Here is a 24,014-nt window from a genome sequence, read left to right on the forward strand (position 1 = left end):
TGTCAGTCCCATGTTTCCCATGGTGTTGAAGTCTACCATCCCCGTGGCCCTTGGCTCATATGAGCCAGCGGACATGAGGGTGGCAGAGTCCATGGGATTGAAGCGATTAAAGTCCCTGGTGCCAGGGGTCCTGAGGTTATGCTCAGGGGTTTCTCTTTCCCATCTTACCTCATCTCTTTCAGCCCCTATTCACTGATAACATGCCAAAATCTGACCCTTTTGCTCTTCTATTTGTGGGATGTTTTCACCCACGCATCCGAGCCCTACAACATCACTGTGCGTTGCTGATAGCATAAAAAAACCTGACAGATATGCCACCATCCACTTTTGACAATTCCCAGACCCATCCTTTGGTTGCACCGAGAGCTCTTCAAAAATTAGTTAATTAGTTTAATTAATGTCAAAAATTGCTAAGATCATGGGCACGAAACCACCAAACAAAAATCCAACTATGGTTGAGTGTTCTACTTTACTCTAATGCAGATCCACATCAATGCCATGTCAAGCAAGGATCATATACTATCAAGTAAAATCCTTTCTTTTTGAAATGTATTAATTCAAGACAGCTCCCAAAAATAGGTGCAGTACCGGCATTGGACACTAACGGGCGCTGGCGATCTAAACTCTGATAGGAGAACTGTATTTCAGGAGTTGCAAAAGGATCCTGGGCTAGCTGGGACTTCAAAGGCTTGCTGATTAATGAGAAGTCTCAACCCCTGCTGGTCCCAGGCCCTCACAAAAAGGCAGCCTGATTCAATTAACAGTTCAAAAGACTTGCCTGTCCATGGAAAACATTCACACCTGCCTTTCCCAGAAACAGCCCAGGATCTCACATGGCCCTGTTGATTGGGAGGGAGGGGACTTCCCGGCAGCCTGCAGGAAACAACACAATAGACTCTTTCAATTGAATAGAATATGCTGATTTAATGTGTATATGTAAACAGTGCTCTGCCTGGAAGGAAGGACATGTGACCGTCTGACTCACCAAGCTTCTGGGGGCGGACCCAGACACTTTTGTGAATTGAATTGAAGGCAAATATATGTTTTATAAGAATACTGATAACTAATTGTAACCAGATGACAGAAATGTACAATTTGGAGATCCTTAATATGAGAAATGTACCTACAATTTGAGTCTAAACTCCACTCTGTACGATGTTCTAAGACCAAACCCTGCGTTTTATTAATCTTGCAGACACTGGGTTTATGCTAGAGACCTAGTAATTTACTGTAATATGCCCAGAAGGGGTGTGTACCTCTGTGTAAATTTGGGTAAAAAGTTGTCATTTCTGAACCCAAGCTCTTAGGAAGATCAGAGTTGAGCAAGAATGTACCTTCATTCATCGATGATGTGTATATGTAATTTCAACAAACTGTGTATCTGGGAAATATGTGTTTTGGGTAAAATTGATTTTTCTAAGTGAAACCAAAGGATCCTCTGACCCATGAACATACCTCATCACGATGACTCACAACTCTGTTCCCCCAATCAAGGGAGAGAGGAGGACTTGGCCAATGATAAGTTGTGAGGGGCAGGCTTAGTTATGCCCACGCACACACCCATTTTCAAAACACATAAAAAGAGACTGCTTTGGACAGGCAGGGCACTCACTTTCCATTTTCTTGCGAAGCATTTTGCCGGACCAGACAATATCCAGAAGGACCATCTCCAGAACTTAGAATCAAAACTCCAGAACTTGTAGCAGAGAGGCCTAGTCCACAAACTGAATCCTTTTCAGAGGCCTCAGCATCCAGCAAACCTAACCAAACTATTCAACAGCCAGGCAAGCTGTTTGATTCTGGCCTGGAACCCTGTGCCAGAAACACCCAGAAAGCAGAGCTGTACCCAGAACCAGAGACCAGACCGCTGTGCAGTGCCAAGAACTTTTGCTAGAACCAGAGCCGCTGTGAAGTGCCGCTAGCAGACTCAGGCCAGATCGTTGTGAGCAGAACCAGTACCAGAGAGAGCAAACCTGACCAGACCCTGACGGCCTATTTCAAATTTATAGTGTGAGTACTCAAATAGAACTGTCCAGGACCAATCTCTTACTCTAGAATAATCTGATTCAAACCATTTTAACCTGTCCAGAACTGCATCATAGGAATCGTGTGTTCATTCTTTCATTTCAAAGCTGTAAAAGTGTAATTTTGTCATTATGAAGTTTACTTTAATTTCGAGAAACTACCTCCACAAAATCGTCCGTATCTTTTGATCCGTATGTGCTAGGGATGATATTTAACTTTCATTTTAAAGCTAAGATCCTAGGCTTTCCAACAAACCCACTTTCTATTCATTATAGTTTTTCCATAATCGTGCTCGACGCACTCGGAAAATGTGCCGCGATTTGCGATTTGGCCCAATTTCTTCACCTGTCAAAATAGCTGCTTTTGCTTGCACTGCTAAAATTCGTTTTCAACCTAATAATCTCTCATGAATAATTGGTAGTGTGACTTGAACTAATCTTAAATAGCTATCACCTACCCTGAACCTCCTACAGGGAATTAAAATCATTTTTAGCATATTTTTCCCTTCTTTGCATACCTCATTTAAAAGTACTTTTGCCTGTGTTTAAAACCATCCCTGTTTCTCTAAGCTTGCTGGGGGGGGAACGGGAACTGAACTACATTTGATTGTATTCCTGAGAACTGTGTGCTCTTCTTTCCATCTTTTTATATTGCATAAGGGGGGGAGTGAATTGCCACAAGGGGGGAAAGTGATTGCATTGTCTTTGGTTGAAATCATATCAAGGTTATTCCTGTGTTGCATTCTTTTCCATCATTGCTTTTCATTGAAACCATAAAAGCATTCTCTGCTACCTCATACTTTCTAGACTAACTCCTCTTTGATTGTAAAGGAGTGTGCTAGAGTAACATTATCCATTGTTGATCAACATTATACTCATAAGTGTGCTATCAAATGTTTAATTTTTCCAATAAATCTTGTAAATTGCAAAACAAACCTACTTCTTGGCTCAGTGAGGTCAGGGGGCTTCAAAGAGAGGGGTGTTATATAAGGGTTTCTCATCCAGATTATAACTTGTCATAAAAATATATAAATAAGGGCTTCCCTTGGGTGTCCCAGATGAGGCACTGACTTAGTGGGATTGCTGCATTGAGGTCACTTAACATATTAAGGCCTTACTGGTCTCTATGATTTGTTCTTGCACAGCTATCTGTTTGTGGTGCCTGTCATTCTTTTCACAGAGAGCCTCAATGTCTCTCTGTGCTTCCTGCCTAGATTGGAAATACCGAGGCAATTTTTGCTGCAGGAGACTCATCTCCTGAGTTTGATCCTTATTGGTCTGAATATTCTTTTCCAAAGCATCCTCCACCCGCCTGGTGTGCTCTAGCAGCTTTTCATAATCAGTTTTGATTTCACCAAAAATGTCCAGCTTTCTTTCCTCTAACTAAGTTTTTAATTGGGTGACTTCCTGGCCTAAGGCGTCCCTCTCCTGAGTTAGAGTGCCCCTCTGTGCAGCCAGGTTGTCCCTCTGTTTTTTAAATGCACTAGCTTTTTGACGCTCCTCATAAAATTCCTCATGGGAGTGGATGTCTTTAATAATTAATTTATTATTTTCCTCTTTCAAGGATTCTAGGTGGTTCTTTAAAGTGACTATCTGTTCTGCGCATGCTCTGTTAAAAGTTAATTGTTGCTCCAACTTTTTTTGACTCTGTTGTAAAGAGTCAAACCTTTCCTAACACTCTTTTTGCAGTGTCTGTACCTGGGTATTTTGGTCTGCATTCTCTTGCTGTAAGAGAGCCAGATCTTCTTGGAGTTTGGTAATATACTGACTAGCCTCTGTTTCTGATTCTTTGCTATCCTTGAGCCTTTGCTCTGCAGAGTCCAGATTGCTCTGGATTTTCTGCAGTGCTTCACCTTGCCTCTTTGTCAAATCTATATGATCTGCATGCTTTTCCTGTATGACTCCTATGTGGAGGTACAGGTAGGACACTATTTTGGCAATTTTGCATTGCTCCTCTTTTATTTTTGTATAGTTTGTTAAGCGTTTGATGTAATGGACCCTTGTCCTGTCAAATATTAAGGTCAATTTCAGCGATTTGTTGTTTTATTCCCTGCAAGCATACCTGTTTGTCCTGTTCTGGCCATTCATCCCTGACAAACAATTTGTGCAGTGGGTGTTCCTTAGCAATATTAATTTCCACTGGGGTCGCCATTCCGTAAATATTAATTTCCTTCTGACTTATCTCAGGGTTACTTTACTTTTGCAAACAGGCCCAAGTCCTTTGAGTATTTCTTTTGAGGGGGTGCTTGTACAGTGTAGCACAGTATGCCAAGCCAACAAGGTATTTGTACCCTGCCAGCTAGCATGCTGTGTTAGACTGTCATGAGTGGTAAATCAAATTCAGGATCCTGGACAAGCCCCCAAGCTGTAAGTGATTTCATTCTGGCACACACCCAAGAATTGTATTGCGCAAATGAAACCCTTATTTATTTTTATCTATAACTTCAATATTCCGAACGATATACCAGTCATATCACACCCTTCTCCTGCGACCCCCCCCCTTTCCCACTGAACCAGGAATCAGGCTACTTTGCAAAGGTAAATATTTATTTATGTATTTAGAATTTAAATCACAATATATTTTAATAGGTAACAACAATCACCAATGGGGTGACAGAACACATATAATCTTTAATACACTAAGAATCAAGTAATGAGCACAAAAACAAATGCAGCAAAGAAAATAATATTTTTGGATTGGTTTCGAACAGATAGCACTATAGTTAAGGGTTCCCCCTTCAACACCCCTCAACCCACCAATAGGCAATTTAAAGAGATGTGAGAAGAGATCAGGTACTCAGGAATAACACAGATCAAGAGAATATCACTCCCACCTTCCCCCTTTAAACACATGAGAAAAACGGAATTCACTTTTCAACTGTCAGCTGGCTTTGAAATTGGCTGAGCAAAAACACCAAATGTGGTCAAAATGCTTGAATTATTATACATTTCTATGGGAGCCACTATGAACAGATGTGGGTGTCATGACCCTTGCCCCTGGCCCTCACTGGCAAGTCAGCCTTACAGTTCGGGCCAGGTCAAAGGCCTTAAAACCTCATCCAAGACTCTATTGGAGTCAGTCCTGGTGCCTTTGGCGCCAGGCTCATAACCATCATGAAGACCAACATTAGAATGGAACTATTTACTTGGCACTATTTAACTTGGGGGGGGTTGTTCAGCCAACATGGAGGCACACACATGGCTCAGTTATAAGGAACTGAGCTATGCGGTCTAGTCTTTTGGGTGTGGCAGACCTGGGACTACTTTACCTGGACTACTTTGGGTGTGGCAGGCCTGGGACTATTTTACCTGGACTACTTTATCTGAGACTATTTAAACCACACCCAAACAGCAGAACATGCTTTGCTTAATTCTGCTGTGGGCAGCGTAATGCTCACCGTGTCCAGTTATTTGATGCCAGCTTACCTGAAACCAAGGCCTGCAGAGAGAGAAAGAACACTACGAAACTTACCTGGAACAGTATCCTGTCTTCAATCCATCGCTGACTTCAGTTCCGCTCACCTGAAGGTACGAACTCCATCATACGGCACTGCATGCATCCTTGAATACCATAACCTGAGAAGAGGAGAAAGAAAGACAGCATTAGTAAGCGTTTACTCACGTTTCCTCCCGAATGAAGAAAGCCACACAATTCTTACCTGGGTAGTCATCTCCTGGTCAGTATCATTGTTGGAACATTACGGCGCTCGGCGAGGAACATCGCAACCTGCAACGAGAGAAAAGACACATGTTAGCAATATAAAAGGCGAAACAGCGCCACGCATCGCGCATTACTCACCGGACATCATCACGCACATCGCGCTTTCGCCTAATGGCCTATGCTCATCTTCAAACTGCATGACAACACCAAAATACCTTTCCATACCTAAAAGGAAAGAAGCAAGACATTATTATTCGAGCTAAGAGGAACATAAGAACTGCATATAAAGACTGTAAAGCAGCAAACCTACGGAGTTGCAGCAGGCCTGGATTCCCACAGGGGGGCTTGCACCAGTGAAGTAACTTGCTTGCTGCTCTCCCCCCACATCTACGCACCCCTGCCATGAGGAGCAGGAAAGAGAATCCACCTTTTACAATATTAAGGTAAGGAGAAGTCCCAAGGGGGAGGAAGGAGTTGAGGCCAAGGGTGGTGGGAAAACATAAAGACAATCTGGTATTGAATCCAGCTCTCCTATATTGCAGACCCATCTTTAACCAGAGGCCTTACCAAGGGACCGGGAGAGGGTTTGAGAGTGCAAATCATCCAACCAGGGCTGGGTGGTGTCCCCGTGGATACCAGGTGAGCGCAACAGTAGGCATACAAAAGCAATGATGTAATCAAAAGAAAACCTTTACAATCTCAAAGTCAAAGTGGGAAATAATTTAAAGCTAATCCACACGTGTAATGTCAATTCGCTGCAAACTTTTCCTTATGCTATTTTATCTTAAAAATTGAGGGAGTTATGGAGGTTTTAGTAAGAGGTGTTTTTCGAAAATAAAGACACGAGATTTAGATAAGACTTCAGTTTAGAATCGGAAAATATGGCGTTTGGCTAGGCGACCAAGTCCGGACACAGTAAGTTCTGAGACTGATTCATGACTTCAGTAACAGATCCCCATCACTTTCCCGGTGGCACTAGTCCAAAGACTCAAAGTGGGATTATTGAGTTACACAATTAAGATGACTATGAAAATGGCGCTTTAGCAACTAGACAGAATAAGGTAGCACTAACGATTTTGACACTGTTTCAGTTTATGAAAATAGGGATAGTTCAGAGATTAGAGTAGAACAAGATAAGCAAGATATGTAATAGTTCTCTAGCGTCCTATTAATACTCACAATCCACATGGATTTAAAATTTTTGGACAGTCACGGTTCTGGTCAATGGATTGGGTCTATCAAGGAAGGAGAGTACATCAGGCGTGGGACTGGATCAGCTAGGCCGATCACCGGAATGCACAAGATCTGCCCTTCTTGTTTCTGGGTAGTTTAAATCAGCGGGATAGCGAGTTCATCAGGCAAGCCTTATGGTAGCAAGCCAGATAATTTCAGGATGCTAGTTCAGAATGATTTCCCACACCACAGCATTCCACTGGGTTGTGAGAATAAATTTGAGGATTGAGGCCTTGCTGAAAATGGTTCAGCTACTGCTTGGCAAGATTCTTGGCATCTGGATCTTTAAGGATGTTAAAGGCTGGATGTAGAATGCAGGAACAAAGTGCTTCACTGGAATCAGGTGAGTCGGTCAGTGAGTGAGTAAGTCGGTCAGCAGGTAAGTCTGTGTAAGCTGTCTCTATTTATCCTTTCAAATGACATCATAAAATGTGTGTATGAGCCAGCTTAACTAAGCTCGCCCCTGTGAACTGGGATTGGATCAGGACCTCATCTCTGCCTTGCATCTCAGTGATTGGATCAAGGACGGATGATGTCACATTTATGGTTTGGCTTTTACAGTCCTTAAAAACCTCCCCTAGTCACTAATATTAAAATCAAATTTTGTCCTAAATGTATATTTATACATTGGTAGCCTCTTGAAATGTAAAGTCGAAAATTAGACTAACAAAATTGCCCTTTTTAAATTTTTCACTACTTTGGATAACAAGTTATGAGTCTCTAAAAAATGTTCATTATTTATTCTTGGCACAAATGGTCCACCCTTTGTCTCTCCCTGGAGCTCAAGGAGTAGTCCTTCAAGGAGCAATCTATGACCCCTTCACACGTCCATTTCCTGGGCTGGAGGATCGCCATTGTTCATTCTCTGGCTGTAGACAAAAGTCTGGCCTAACCCACAGTTATGTTCTACCAGTGAGTTTCTGCTGAGAGGATTTCCCTCCCCTTGGGAGAAACCTGTTTTTCCACTTCTTGCAGGCCCAGCCAGGCTAATTTATTCATAATTTCTTCAAATCCAACAGAGACCAAACCTCTTGTATCAAATGACATACATAAATTACTTTCTTAGCTTTAAACCTGTGGGATCAAAAACACAACTGAGATCTGTATTCCTTTTGGCAACAATCCTTTTATGTTTTCTAATTCGCAGACTTGTAGTTTAAATACTTTGAAGTTTCATCAGGAGAGCTCATCTGACAGAAGCTGTCATCCACAGGTAGCCCAGTGTTCTGCACACAGATTTTGACAGGGGCTGTCATCAATAGGCAATCTGGTTTTTCTGAGAAAATGTTTTGCTCTTTACATTTTAGGACTTTTTACATTCACAAAGCTTCAAGAATACTGAATTGTATTGCCAAGCAAGATTTTGAATGTTGAGAAGTGTTGAGTACAGTCATTTTGGAATTTTTAGCACAATGTAAATGTCATTTACAGGCACATTTTTGAGTTTCATTTGCAAAGCGCTGCTTCTCCCTCTGCACTCTATGTTTGCTTGTCATGGAGCCCACTGGCACATTTTCTGCAGGGGAAGCTCTATTCCCCCACACATGCACCATGGGTATCAGGTTGTGCATCCATCTTTTTGTGTGTTGAGGAACGCAGTCTTGGAGGTTTTTGGTGCGCACAAGAGTTTTGCCACCATTGTTGCTGTTTCTTACACCCTAACTAGTAGAGTGATGCTGCATAGTATAGCGGAGTGGGTCAATACATCCCACAACATCTACTCTGACTTGGACACTGTTCCAAATGTTTGCCCTCACCAGCTCGTAACACAAAAATGTTCCCAGTGAAGAATGTTGGTCAATCATACCCATTGGTGATTCTCCCTTGAGGGATGCTGTTCCCATGGCCAGGGAAAATTGCTGCACATCAGTGCTGTCTCACACACTCACGGTCGTTCTCCCACTCTCTTTCCTGTGTGTTAGATGTGTTGTCAGTATTCTCAGTCTGCATCTTCAATTGGCATTCACCCACTCATCTGTCTGTTGCCCTTGAGTGCTGATTCAAAATGTCCCCACTCGTGCTCCATGGTGCCTGGTTGGGCATTTATTTGGAAGAGAGTGTCATCTTCTGATGAATGATTGGTGCAGGGATTCACTGGACCTGTTCCATCTTCTCTGTGATGTGGGTTCCCAGTGTCTGTCAGAAGGATATGTCCTGCATGTTCCTCTGGCTCATCTGTTACATCTTATTCATGAACCCTAATAAAGTCCTAGATGATCGATGGATACAAATATTGCCTTCTTGTGTGTGTTTGTCGGCTCGATCCTTCCACACGTGAAGTCCCACTCCCTGAGCATCTTTTCCAGGAACCGTTTTCTTTTTGCCATGGTCTCTGTGTAACTAGCTCCTTGACCTTTCTGTGAAGCATGTGAATGCGATCTTGTGCATCATTGATTCTCATACCTACTCCAAGTCTTTAAATCTCCTGGAAAATCTAGCTACTTGCATGCCAGCAATTTCCTGATCTGAGAGTGGGAGAAAGCCTTGTGCTTGCATTATGTGTAATACTGCTCTCACATCCCTGTTTCTGATGCTACCTTCTATGCGCTTTCCTGAGAAAGGCCGATTATTTGCCCCTTTCCTTTCATGCCACTCTCTCTGGTGTGAGTGGCATGTCCTTTCACACAGGATGTCATGTAACGATTACAGTTGCCCTACTATCTTCAATATGAGAAGCAGACAGCCTCAAATCTACCTATCCCATCCCTGTCAGCTGCTCATCCTCTCCCTTGCACTAGACCTTGGGTTCACCTACTCTTTATTATTTCCAGCACTAAGCACTGGATAACACTCTTGGATAACACTCAGGTATAACCACCACAACTTTCCAAAGCACCAGATATGCAATTTGAAACTGTTTGTCTGGCACTATGTTAAGTAACCGATATATATAATTCCCATAGGATTGAGCCATCTGCATGCACTGTATTGCTGCAGTCTTCCCATTCAGGTAGAGTAGCAGGTCTTCTTGTTCTGGACTCCCATTCCTCACTTATTTTCCTGGGGACTTTCCCTACTTCACCTGCTAGATGCATCTTGCTACCATTAGGATGAAGGGTCCTCGGCACGCAGTTGGATTTTAAGATAGCTGCTGAACTTAATGCACTCCTGTCGCTTCATCCTTTCATGGCTGGGTCTCACAGCTGCCCATCAGCAGCATTCTGAAACCTTAAGCATGAGCTGTTAGAGTGCGGGCATGGGCAGTGAGAGTATGTATCATACCGATACCTAGGAGTCCCTGGAACCAATCGACCAATGTAAGCAAGGCAGTCAAGACACTCTCTGGCTCCTGTCTGCTCTGTGCTGTGGATGCAGCAGCCAATATTTCTCAACCAATGGAAATTCTTCCAGGAATCATTCATCCTTTTATGTCTGAGCTGGCCTGTGCCATTACTGTAAGGAACCAACTATATCCAAATCAGGGTTGACTCCATCTACAGGGGAGCAGTCCAGTTCAAATCTCTCTCTCCTGGGTGATAGCTGCTGCTCCTGATTCTTCAAGTCCCACTTGCCGCACTCAAGCTGGTACTACAAGAATATTGGACCTTTCTCTGCATGCATGGAGTGAATGCAGAAACATTCCTGTAATGGCCAAAACCAGAGGACATGAACAGGGTGGGGAAGAGCCATGGCAGGCCAACATTTCTGCACTGTATTGCATCCTGACTATCTCCCTCTCTGATGTTCACTTTAATGGATTGTGTCTGGCTCGTGCAGTCATAGAATACTATGACACAGTCTATGATGCTCAGAATGTCTTTAATGCAAGTGTGAGAAAGAAAGTGAAAGGGAAAGAGAGAGAGAGATAGAGAGAGAGAGAGAGGGAGTGAGTGAGAGAGGGAGTGAGGGAGAGAGAGACTGTGGCGCTCCCTGCTTGCATACAATGAACAAAAGCAGCGATTTCTCCTCTAGAAACGCTTTGCCAGGTCTGCAATTATTCCAATCTCTGAATGAGTCTTTTGTTAATATATTTGACTTGTTCAATGTGTCAATTTGTCAATTTCAGCAATACTATGCAAACTCTATATACTTTTTTCAGCCATTTAACTTTTACTTTGTTTTAATGAAGGGAATTTTGGATCAGCGTGAGCTCCTTGAGGGTCCCGAGAGTTTGGACAACACTCGATTTGGATCTGCCATTGCAGAGCTCTCAGACGTTGATATGGATGGCTACAATGATGTTATAGTTGGTGCACCTTTGGAGGACCAAAACAATGGGGCTGTTTACATTTACAATGGACACAAAAGGACAATAAGGAACAAGTATTCACAGGTACAATACATTGCAATGTGCTTGCTACCTGTTATGGTCTTTATGTAGAACAATAGAACAATAGATCAATACATACGTAAATGATCAAAGTACTGATTTCTTTCTAGATTATGGACAATAAACCTAAATGCACTTTTAATAAATGACACTGTAAATGCTTAAAGCCACGAGACATTCAGAGTGCAGCATACTGACAGATGGTGCATTGGTTATTGCAAACAGGTTTGTTTCAATGTATAGGTCAGTTTAAACACAATTTCATGGACAGCAGTGGATACAAACTCAAATCCATTTCAAAGTAACACTATATTCCGTTGTTCAATTCAGGGCATGTAGACACATATTATTGGTTATTACTGACGTATTCATTGGTATTTAAAAGGGTACAAGCACACGCGGAAAAACAAAGCACATGAAAATCCAAAACTGGCTGTAAGAAATAAAGGTTGATGGATTTTCCCATCTCCCACATAGCTCCAGGACTCACTTATTCACCATTAAGGTTGATGCACACTTGAAGTCTATCATCTCCAAGAAATCACAAACGACCCGGTACTAGCCCACTCTTTTTTTTTTTTGTTTAATACATTTTTATTAGAACTATAACAGAAGTACAATGAATACCAATGCAGAAATCTATGAGGACATGGTGATACAAATGAGAAAAAGAAATACAAACCAATCAGTATAGTAAGCCAATGCGGAAAAAACTATTAGTGAGAAAAAGTAACATGGATGTATTAGCATCAATAAATGATGAATAAACACATGAAGAGGTGCATAATCCATAAAATTTGCAAAGTACATACCAATGATGGTATTCCAGGACGAACAGAGGAACATAGACACGGTACAAACACGAGAACAGGACTGAAAGGGAGGGGAGTGGGACAACATCTGCCATATACAAAGATTGGAATTATGTATGGCTAACTATCAAGACTCTATTCCCAAATAAAACGCAAAATGATCTTTTTATATTCGCTATCTGATCTGTTTCAATGCTTCCTCACATGGTACATGAACACATCCTCTAATACTCCATATGTATGTTTAATTTGATGCTACTTTTTATTATATCAATACTGTACTAAAAAATTATCCTGTTCTACATAGCCCACTCTTTTCAATTTCAAGTCCTCATCCTTGCCTTTGACTTTACAACTGTCATTCAAGCACTCATTCTGTGCCATCTCAATGGTGTCAACGCCATCCACACAGTGCCCCAACGCCCACCCTCTATCTGCTGAAAACCATCCAGGGTGCCACAGCTGACAGCTTTGAGATATTCAAACACATAACTCCCATCCTCAGGGAGCTGCACCCGCTGCCTCCTCAGGCTTGCATTGCGTTTGGGATGTCCTGCATCAGTTATAATCATATTCGGTGAAGACTCAATCATCAAATCCATATTTGCTGAATATGAGTGACAGGAAGGCCGGCCCTCTGACACGCCTGTGTTTTCAGAATGTATATTCCAGGAAAGCGTGGTGTGTATTCTATGGCTGTGGGTGTGAGACATGTAGAACAAGAGGAACTGGGCAGTGTGGAAGAGGAAGTAAGGAGATGATGGGGTGAGGTGAGGCAGGTTTGGTGGCACAGGTGAGCACAAAGATAAAAGTTGGGAGGGGTAGAATGTAAGGGATGGGCTGCAGCAGGGATGGAATCAGAGGGACGGAAGGGGGCAGAGCCACCCTGGGAGGCCACAGGAGTTAGGCAAAAGGTAACAATCCAAATCGCTTAAATTGATTCTGCAAAGACGGAAGGGAAGTGGATGGGATTCGGTAAATTGGGGTCCATTAACCCGTGATTACAGTAGTTGGCCTTCAGGATAATCACATAGATCCCCTGTCTTACATATGAGGTAGTGGCAAACAAGTCTCCCCGTACATGAGTGAAAAGAATCCCATTTCCAGAAGGCTAGCTTGTGAGTTTAGTGCTCTCCTCACACATGGGGCCAGGCTGCAGTCTGAAGCTCTATTCCCGGAACAGGGCCAATTCAGACCATCATCTTTCTGACATTGGTAACTTAAGTAATCATAAGTTGGGTAATAATAACTGAGGGTTTTTTGAGCAGGGTAACATATTATCTAGTGCATTCCACTCAAATTTACAAATATGAATGCTGTATATCATTCCACTGGGGTTCCATGCCAGAATACCCCCCAAAAATAGAAAATTACTTTCAATGTGGATACTTCCTGCGAAACACCTTATCCACATCTTTTGATAAATGTGTTGTTTTGATTGGGGGAAGAAACAAGGAAAACATATTTTTCTTTACATATGATTAAGAACATATGTGTAGGATCTTTTGCTTAATTAAAGTTATTGGTTTGTTCCTTAGTCCATGCTGTTTTTGAATGTATATTAATTAATCTTTCAATCTTCTTTGCTATTCAACAATCTTTAATTACAGTGGTTTCTTGATATTTCAAATGTTCCTCTCCTTTACAGTATCAGGTGTATATTCTTCCATTACTGTAGTTTCTTAATATTTCAGTTGATCCTTTCTTTTTATCAATGTGAGATGTATAGTCTTTTATTACAGTGATCCTTAATATTCCAATTTATCCTCAGTTATTCCTTAGTATTCAAGTTGATCCTCAACAATAAATAGTAGTACAAAATGATTTAATAACATCAATGTAAAAAAAGCAAAATTAAGATGAACACATTCTCACGAAGATGGTATTACAACAATTTGTACTACTTTTTACATTTACAATTTTGACGTATAAGAACTTAATTAGTCCAAGCTAACATTATCATTATTTAACTAAGCCACAAATGGAGGAAAATATGTAAAACCTTATTCATTGCCTCCTGATGAGCTATTTTTTATATATCGAAACATGTGTTGAGGATCAACTGGAATACTAAGTAATTACTTTGAAGAAAAAATAAAAATTTGAGATTTTTATGAGTCATATGTAATTCTACTCTGTCTATGATTCCCCAGACAAATGCTAAAACCTGCTCTGTTAGTTATTACCACTGTGACCACGCTTATCAGAGTCACACTGTAACGCCATTGCTAGAGCTATTGCAGGCTGTGAACTCGATTACTATAAAACCCTACATGCTGTTTCACTTTCATATTCCCTGCAGTTGCTCAAAGGTTCTGCAGTTCGTATTATCACCAATATTCCCTGTCATCTCTGCATTATTCTTGACTGAAGGAAATTGCATTGGCTTCCAGCCCAGGCCAGCATCTCATTGAAGCTTCTCATATTAGCGCATACATTGTTTAACGGATGTTGTCCATTATATATCAGTAATTGCATTAAGAGATATATTTCTTTATGGGCCCTAAAATCAGATGGTTGTCTTTATATCCATCAGTTCCAACGTGCCTGTGGTTTGGGCCAAGCATCTTCCATTCATGCCATTAAACATTGCTCTCCCCTGACATTCGAGGCATCACTGATCTAATGATCTTTTTGCAAAAAATGAAAAACGTCCTGTTCTCATTTCCTACCCTCATTTTTAATATTGCCTTTGGTCAAGTGGTCAAATCGCCCACGACTTGTAGTGCCACATTGCTGAAATACGAGAAGAAAAAAAATTGTTGTTGTTAAACCAAACTTTCGTTAACTTTAAATAAAATCAATGTCACAGTTGGACACTGCTGTTAAATGGGAAAGCGTTAAAAAGCCTAGGGAAGCCTAACTTGCTGTACATTACCCCATTGAAGATGGAGGAGAGCAAATTATTATGGAGGCATAGCCCATAAAGCATTGGGATTTCCTTTCACCTTATGAGACACTATCTCACTCACTTGAATCCTATCAGATCCCAGCACCACCCATGCGTTCAAAGTTAAACAAAGCTCCATTCTATCCCCTGACATCTTCAAATTCTAAAAGGAACATGTGGGGGAAGTTCTTGCCAACAGTGACTTAAAGACAGAGGCGTTGCTAGGGGGTGGCTAAGGGGGCTATAGCCCCAGGTCTTTTGGCTGTAGCCCCGGATAGAAACTCAGGGGATACAACCAAAAGACTAGCTAGCCCCGAGTCCCGACAGTCCCAACATTAGCCTAGCCCCCAATCCTTTCCAGAGCTAGCAACACCCCTGCTTAAAGATACACCAATATGAAGATAACATGCAGTTCTACCTATAGATCAAATATATGAACAATATCAACTCACTCATGAGCTGTATGTCTTTCATCCAAAACCGGATTTCAAGCCCCTTCTTTGAGCTTAATCCAACAAGGATCAAACATTATTCTCCTAGGAACTCCAACCAACCAGATCCAAGTCCAGACTAGGCTTAGGGAAATAAAGCATAAAAGATGCACCCCTCACCTCCCACCCAGTGTAAAATCTTTTGTCTTTAATATTGACCTGTCACCTCTCTTTCAAAACATGTTTCTCCGAGAATACCCAAAGAGAGTTGCAGCAGTTTGAGCTCCTCTACAAATAACTAATTGTGCCCTATGTTTCAGATCAGCCATTCAAGTCCTGTAATCTCCCGCTTTGATGATATAAACGCCCTACTCACTGCACCCATCACCCCAGGACTAAGAGAATTCATGCACATCATTCCCATCCACAAGGAGCTGCACTAGCTACCTCTTCAAATATGCACAATTTGCATGACAGCCTGCATCACCTACAAAGCAGTAACAAAACACTCTATATTGCCACGAGGTTCACCATCAACGAAGGCCTTCACACCACCAGCAGCGTAGACATGTGCAGAGTAGTAAGAACAATAGAAAGTTGTGGAGGAGCACACTGCAATGTAAACTAAAATGTATGGACACTATGTTGTGGAAATATTCAGGGTGCAGGAGAGAGGAGAATGAAAGCAACTCTGGCACAAAATATGCACTAACAATTGCTAGGGAGAATTCTCCAGAATGACTAATTTCCCTTACCTACTGAGTCCCTCAGCAGCTTTGCTGGATTTCTAGGATTTTTTTTTCACCTGGTAAGAGTGTGAGCCTTCTTTCCTCACTCTTACATGTGTTTTTCTGTGTGTTTCACATTTTTGTGTTCATAGACTGTGGAGACTCACCTACTCCATAGGCATCATCTTTTTACTGTGTGTCACACAGCAGCTTAAGTGAAGTGACACAGGGTTGTCTTTTTAGACTTCCCACTTTAACCTCCATTTTCTGAGACTGACTACTGTCTCCCAGAGCATGTAAAGTTGCCATTGACTTTTACTAGTGTTTTTAAATTCACAGACCCAATACAAACTATCTTCCATAGAGTACTGGAACGGGATAATAGTTATCCCTGTTTGTCTGTTTCTCATGGAACATTATTTAGTTCCCCTTTCTTTAATATTTGGCTGGTGGCAGTGGTATCTACCATTTTTATTTTACTGCGGGCTATGAAAATAGCTTTGCTAGTGTTAGAGGCTATGGTGGTAGCCTCAAACTTAAATCCGCTGGACCCCTTTTAACAGAATGAAGTGTCCTAAAAATAATTATTATGATACACTTGAAGCTTCATTCAATTACATTTTTTTAAGGATTCTTTTTGAAAGATGTTCACTTCTGTTTCCAGTAAATTGCCAATACATATGCATCATTGAATGTATTCAGTGTCTGGTTGTTTTCAACATTCGATGGTGTGCAGGTGACAGGGGTTGTCCTTTGTCATAGGACACTGTGTTCTATTCCAGAGTAGAAATATCTGCAGGTGGGAAAGATTAGGATGAATGTCTGGTCCTGCTATTCACCTTGTCTATGGGACAAGATACTGAGAAAGATCAGACAGGCACCATTGATTCTATACTCCAGGAACGACCTGAGGACCCTACTCTTCAGAGAACATCTCACCAATGGTTGATTGCTACACTCAGCTCTACTTCTCCTCCTCTGGAGCTCCTTTGACGCCCAAGACCCCCCAATTGATCCTAGCAACCTCTGATACCCTGTCCCTCCCTAGGTCAGGGATCTGCAAAATATAGCTCTCCAGATGTTTCAGATTACAACTCCCATCAACCTTAGCCAGTATAGTCGTTGATTGATCATGGGAGTTATAGTTACCAGAGTCAAAGGTTGCAGACCCCTGCCCTAGGTGCTTCCCCTACGTACAGCAATTCATCAATTCTGAACTCGGTTGGTACTTTGTAAATTCCATACATAGACAAACCCCATGCATGCAAATAGAAGTCACATATTCACCAATAGACTACACAGTTCAAATGAATATAGATATTTATTAATCAGGAAATAGATCAATATCACTAACAACAGTAAAGCTTCCACTCATTTCCACATTGGATCTGTGGAAAGCTTTTGAAGATTTAAATGAAACCTGAATTGATTAACTTAGCCACCCATATGTTCCCCCTCAATTGCGAAGTAAATAAATAGAATAAAATAGTTCAGAGGTTGAGATGAAATGATAACACCAGATAAGCATGAAATAAAAGGTAATTGGCTAATCAAAACTAACATAAGTAAATTCAAGCAATAATTAATCGACACATCATCACCACAAGTCTTCATTTTCAATTGCTGTCTAGCACTGTGGTAGAATATTCTGTCCGTCTCCTGCTTCATTTCTTAAGGACAGTGTAGCTCTGTCATATGACCTGTGACTATGATTAAAGTATGGTTTTAAACGTGTGAAAATCACTGTGTCTTGTTGTGGTCCTATGCATGCTGGCATCAACAAAGTTGTGCAAGTTTGTGCGATCCCTTGCATGAGATCATGCAATCTTCTAGACCATTGCAGGGTGTTCCTCTGATTCATTTATCTCCTGAAATAGGTCTTTGTGGTAGAGATATGGCATGATGATGGGCCAAATTGAGATTTTTGATTTCTATGGATATATACAGCTGTCGTGGATTTCATTCACCACTTGATGCTTCCTTGAAAGATTGCGAGTGCATTCTTTGTGTATGCCCATCTTGCAATGCATGCCCCTATCCCCTGGGTACTTACATGGGAATTGTGTGTCTGCAAATAGGTTATTTTGACAACAACTTGGTCAAAATGTTACAGCAGTTGGTTGTTTTTCTTACTCAATAGTATTAGGGCTTTGGCTTGACATTCTGTAGTTTAACTTTATACGTCATATGTGCCTTCACGCGTTTCTAATTGCATCTATGTTTTCTTCAGGTGTTTCAAATTTCCCATATGGGCAATGCAGCGATCTAATGCTAAATAGTAGTGTCGGGTCATACAAGAGTTGCACAAAATTTCTGTACTGTGTTACAGGGCAAAGTTTACATTGTTCTTTATGCACATTTTGGCTTTTGCATTAGTGTGGACTGTATAGGAGGACTGATGTGCCAGGAAGGATTGTGTGACAATCACCTTCATGACTATGTTTGGAGGGGTAGGCCACTTCTAATGTATTTACTTGGATGAATTATGTGAAGACTGACTGTCCCCTATCATGCTTTCGTATTTGTTTATTGCCTACGTGCTATATTAAGAAGATCACACTGTCCTGGATGACTCCCTTTATCGTTATAAATTGAATTAGGCATTCTCTGAGGATATTTAAAGCTTCCCCATTGTTGGATCATGCAGTATTAAAGGTTTTTGAATATTTACTGCCTTGCTCAAGCAGACTTTTTTAGATATGTATATATATTTACCCGATTCATGGAATTTTTTGCACAGTTCGAAGTGACTTTGCACTGCTCAAAAGTGACTATGGACTGACGACACAAACCCTGATTCATGGAACTGTGCAAAGTGAATTTTTGCAGTGCAATGTCAGTGCAAAGTCCTATTGTACTGCAAACATTATTTTGCACTGATTTTGCACTGCAAACATACACTTTGCACAGTTCGATGAATCAGGGTTCATGTCAGCAGTACAAAGTCAATTTTCAGCAGTGCGAAGTCAAAAATTCCATGAATCAGGTCCATTATATCTTATAGTTTTTGTTTACTGAGGAATTTTGTGACGTTGAAGATGTGTACCATGAGTAAATCCGATGAGGATGAATTGTCCAAATGCATCAAAACTGTCAATCCCTCTTACATAGAGAATCCAAGGATCCATGTTCAATCAGCGTCTCCAGTTTTTTGGAAGATCGCTGGATGGCCACAGAGACTTGAACAGTGATTCCATTACTGATGTATCTGTTGGCGCCTACGGAAAAGTGATTCAACTCTGGTAAGTCTGTGCTTCCATTTTGCAATGTATTATAGGGCAATGAGAGGTTTTTTAAGAATATGTTCACATTGAAAACTGTCACATTAACATCCGGCGCTTATAGGGAAAGAACTATTCTTTATCAAACAGCTTTCCTTCTTTTATTGATCATTTCCCCTCAACCCCAAATCACAAACCAGCTTTAGCAACAAGGAGGATTCTTGCTGCAACACAATCAGAAAGAAATGTGTTCGGAATAATAGAAGAAGAAGCTAAGTATTGTTGGGAAGGCATTATGGGCCCGATTAATGGAATATTTGCCTGGTTCAAAGTGAATTTGCACTGCTGAAATGTGACTTTGCACTGCTGACACAAACCCTGACTCATGGAACTGTGCAAAGTGTATTTTGTCCGGGAAAAGTCATTTTGTACTGCAAAAATGACTATGTGCTGACTTTGCCCAGACTTTTAACTGAACCTCTCATATTAGTGAACCTCTAGAATGATTTCACTGCTCATCTTCAAGGCAATTGCACTAATTAACTTGCTCATAGTCTAGTTCCACTAAAACTAAACAGGAAGATTAGCATCATGCCTTCCTCTCCCTCACCTTCTCTCCCTTCCTCTAACCCACCTACATTTGCACCATCAAATAATGCAGTCCACTATGAATCACATGGTAAGATGGCAAGTTACGTTATCAAGATACTATGCCAAGAAAGAGCAAAAACAGCATAATCAGGTGGAAGAAAGAATAAGCAAGGTGATAGAAGCCTCAAACCAATCTAAAAATACTTTTAGACCAGCCATCCAAAGACCCATAGGAATTTTACTTCCACTCCTCTGAAAAAAAGACAATCTTCACAATCAACTGCCTTCCGAAGTATCCACCTGAAACCAGATACTATGATCATCGCACCAGACCATAGTCAGAAACAGTACATGGAGAAACCGGACACAACTCTAACCCGACACCCAACAAGGATGGCAGGGTGATGACTCAGATCCCAGGAAGAACATTGTCAACCTCTATCAATCTGAAGCCTTAACCTGAAAATCTGGGAAGGCAAAAAAAACAACAATGAATGACTCATAGACACTCATTCCACTGCCAGTTCCTGACATGGGATGATCAGCAACAGATGCTTCTTGATCAATGCACAGGAAATTCTAAGCACATTGGTGACATATTCAACCTCCTCTCATTGGACCAAAGCGATCTATTGTGTATCATGGATACCTGGATCTGTAATGGTTAATCAGCAGTCATCCATAATATTATCTTCCCAGTCTACAAGATCAAATTAGCAAAATGTGTCGATTGGAGAGGAATAGGAATAGCACTAGTCCACAGAGACTCTATCAAAGTCTCAATGCTCTCCGGTAACAACATCCAACTGGGAATGGGAATTGCTTGCAATTATCTTCTCCATAAGCTTCCTCCTCATAGTCAAAACACAATCCTACAGTCCAATATTCACAGAAAAACTCACACATGTGGATGTAACCCTATTCATGGGTTATGCACATCTGACAGAAATATCAATATGTGGCTTGAGAAAGAAGACAACCCCAACATGAGATCCCTCACAGCCAATCTCATTTCAATATATCTCTAACAAAAGATTAGGTGTTTCACCCACGTAGGTGGTCCTGTGTTAGATGGCATTTTCTTTAATGAGAACATGGTCATGGTTTGCTCTCCAGTCCAACTTCCTTGGGAGACCACCTATGCATTCCTTTCACGATCTTCGCAGAGTCCCTGCCAATCGTGTAATCTCCCACAGGATGCACGACCTTGACTAGATCCTTGAACAAAGTATTATTCAGTACTCGATTGGAAAGACTTGAACCGCAGAAATTATCATTACATTGGATCCAGAAACTCCACAACCTTCATAACTGGATTAACTCTACCTTGGCTAGCATCACACTGAACAAACCTTTTGTTAAGTCACTGAAGACCTTTTCTAAATGTTATACTCCAATATTAAACAGCATGAATAAAGACAATCGAATAAAGACAATAATAAATTGGAGAAAAGCTGGAGGAAAAGCAACTTTCCATAAAACAGATTTATTTCTACAGGGCCGAAGTCATCACATTCAAGAAACTCTGCAATTACCTATGCTTAGAATTTGAACAATACAGGCAAAAGGTAATATTCTCGAACACTCAACAATTCAAAGACACGGCAGCTTACAACTCAAACCCAATTTGGACACGAGAACTATGTGACCAGATTGCGGCACACATCAGCAAAAACATCCTACAAATTCAAGAACACCTGGATAAAGGAACCCAAACCTACCAAGGAGGCCTCAACTCCTAAATCAACCACTTCTCCTCTTGCCTCCCTAGAGGACCTACTTGCTATCATTGATACCTGCAACAAAACAGGATCTCTCAAAGATCCATGCACCCCCTTAATCTATTCACAACCCTAACAAACATCTGGAACTGACACCTGTATTATTATTCTTTCTTAATCACTCAATCACTAGCAAGAGTGTCCCATCACTTGTGACGTACGTCAGGCTGTCTTCAAAAAGCCAACACTGTAACCAGATAACTCTAAACTACCGCCCCAGGTCCAAACCTTCACTTATCAGAGAAGTATTGAGAATGTGCAAATACAGTGAATCTATGAGAAACACCATGGCTTTGTACCAAAGTGGGTACAAAATCAACTCTGGGACACATTTAGGTATAACACAGATGAAAACCCTGGGAGTACACCCATTCTTCTAGACTTCTGAGCAGCTTTTGATATCCTTAGCCTGAAGATTATTGTAAAAAGACTGTGATAGATTAGGATAAAAGGAGCAGCTCTACAATGAATCATCCCACGAATCAATAGAGCCAAAGCTAGCTGGCTAGGTTTCCCTTACATTGGCACCAAATCCTGAATCGCACAACCCACAGACATTAGAGCACAAAACTCATTCCTTGCTTTCCGGAGAAAACTCAAAACCTCACTTTCAGCACTGTAAATTGCAACTGTCTTAATCAACTGTAACTATAAACTGTCTGTAACAAAAGCAACCATACTGTAAACTGTGAATGTTCATTTACCTGTAACTAAGAATTGTCTGTAACAAGCACCACGATGCCCCCGTGCTGCTGCACGCTCTACAAATCTGAATAAATAAATAAATAAATTAATTACTCTCTTTCCTAACTACGCGCCTTCTAGGACACTAAGGACTAGTAACATCGCTCCATTCCTGGTTCAATATTCAACAGGCAATGGCAAGGTGGATACTTATTCTTCTTATTGGCTGCCAAACAATGTCTCTTCCTACCGAGGCAGCTTCGCATGATAGGGAACCACTTGACATTCAGAAAACAGCTCAATCTTTGAACTGACTTGGATAAACCACAATGAACCAAGATTAGCACTAAAGGAAAATACTGGTGCCTTATGATATGATATGATATTTTATTTGTATCACGCTCGTACACAAGTGTTTCAGAGCGCGATGAAAACAAAATATCAGATCATATCATAAGGCACCAGTATTTTCCTTTAGTGCTAATTTTGGTTCGTCATGCTTGGCTTGCTCATCTTGCTCGGCTTGTACAGGGACAATGGCCCTCATTCCGAGAATGGAGGTAGTAGTCATGGCGCTATTTGTTAATCACATAATTATTAAAGCCACCTCTAATCTGTATCATATTCATGTGAAGATTGTGAGTCCAGGCCAAGGAAGTATATGATGCATTTATTCGCTCTAGACTGTCAGTCTCTGCTGCACACATCAGGATAGTAGCCAGTAGGAGTTGCCTCTATATTGATCATTTGTGAAGTCGGGTTACACCTCTCTTTAGGAGGAGAGCGCTCAGCAGGAGTTGTCCTGGAAAAGGAATTCAAAGCATACCGTAATCAAAAGGACTAGCCTCACTGAGTTGCAAACCAAATGGCCTTTGATGCTATGCCTCTGAAAAGAGGGCAGGTTAGTCAGAGCAAGCTCAGCACACGTTTTTCTGTAACTCTCATTCCTTTCTGTTTTCTACACTTCTTTAGCACAAAGCACTTTGTATATGATTCAAACAGGTAAAGACCACTTGTCACAATAGCTAAGATTTTGGACCCATTAAAACAAACCTTTATTCTTCCAATCCTGTGGCGTATTTTGCGTATTAAGAGGGGGTTTCCCAACCCTTGTTTGATTCTTTTTCAGACCTTCTAGGACTAAAGAAAGAATCTGGAGCATTTGGGCCCTCAGCTATTGAGGTGATTACAGGTGCTCCAAGGCAGAGCCAGGTTCTGCCCTGTACCCACTCCTGGGGCACATCAGTGGTGTACTTGACATACACAAGACTGCAGTTAGCACACTGAACAAGGGAAACCTCCATTTTGAAAATCTATACGTGCCACTATGGAATCAAATTATATTAGACATGACAATTAATATATCACGTGGCAAGTGCAATCATCTTTTAGAATTTGAATGTATGTTGATATCGGAACTTTACAGGCCAATAATGACTTTTTATTTGTATTAACATATATAGCTAGATAAAATAAATCCATAATCTGAGTTAAATATGATAACGGCCAACTTGTATTACCATGATGCACGTTCTTTGTAGTTTGATGACGTTTGACAACGATTCCGTGCATGTGACATCACACAAATCACATATATTACACATTTCAAGATGTCTGCATTGGTACACACACGCGGACCACCGCCATCCCAAAATAAACCTACGAACTAGATGCTAAAATGAATCTTC

General features: G+C 41.2%; 1 protein-coding gene across 1 annotated transcript in view; it reads left to right on the forward strand.

Annotated features, from left to right (window-relative positions):
• The window catches only part of ITGA2 (integrin subunit alpha 2), a 659,006-nt gene that overhangs the window by 381,413 nt on the left and 253,579 nt on the right, over positions 1-24,014 (forward strand). Inside the window, exons 14-15 of the mRNA XM_069627259.1 lie at positions 10,988-11,191; positions 19,161-19,291. Of these exons, the coding sequence (XP_069483360.1) occupies positions 10,988-11,191; positions 19,161-19,291 (335 nt within the window). The remainder of the gene's footprint in view (positions 1-10,987; positions 11,192-19,160; positions 19,292-24,014) is intronic.

The sequence above is a fragment of the Ambystoma mexicanum genome, chromosome 6p, assembly GCF_040938575.1.
Source record: "Ambystoma mexicanum isolate Mex_15411 chromosome 6p, UKY_AmexF1_1, whole genome shotgun sequence".
Taxonomy (NCBI): Eukaryota; Metazoa; Chordata; class Amphibia; order Caudata; family Ambystomatidae; genus Ambystoma; species Ambystoma mexicanum.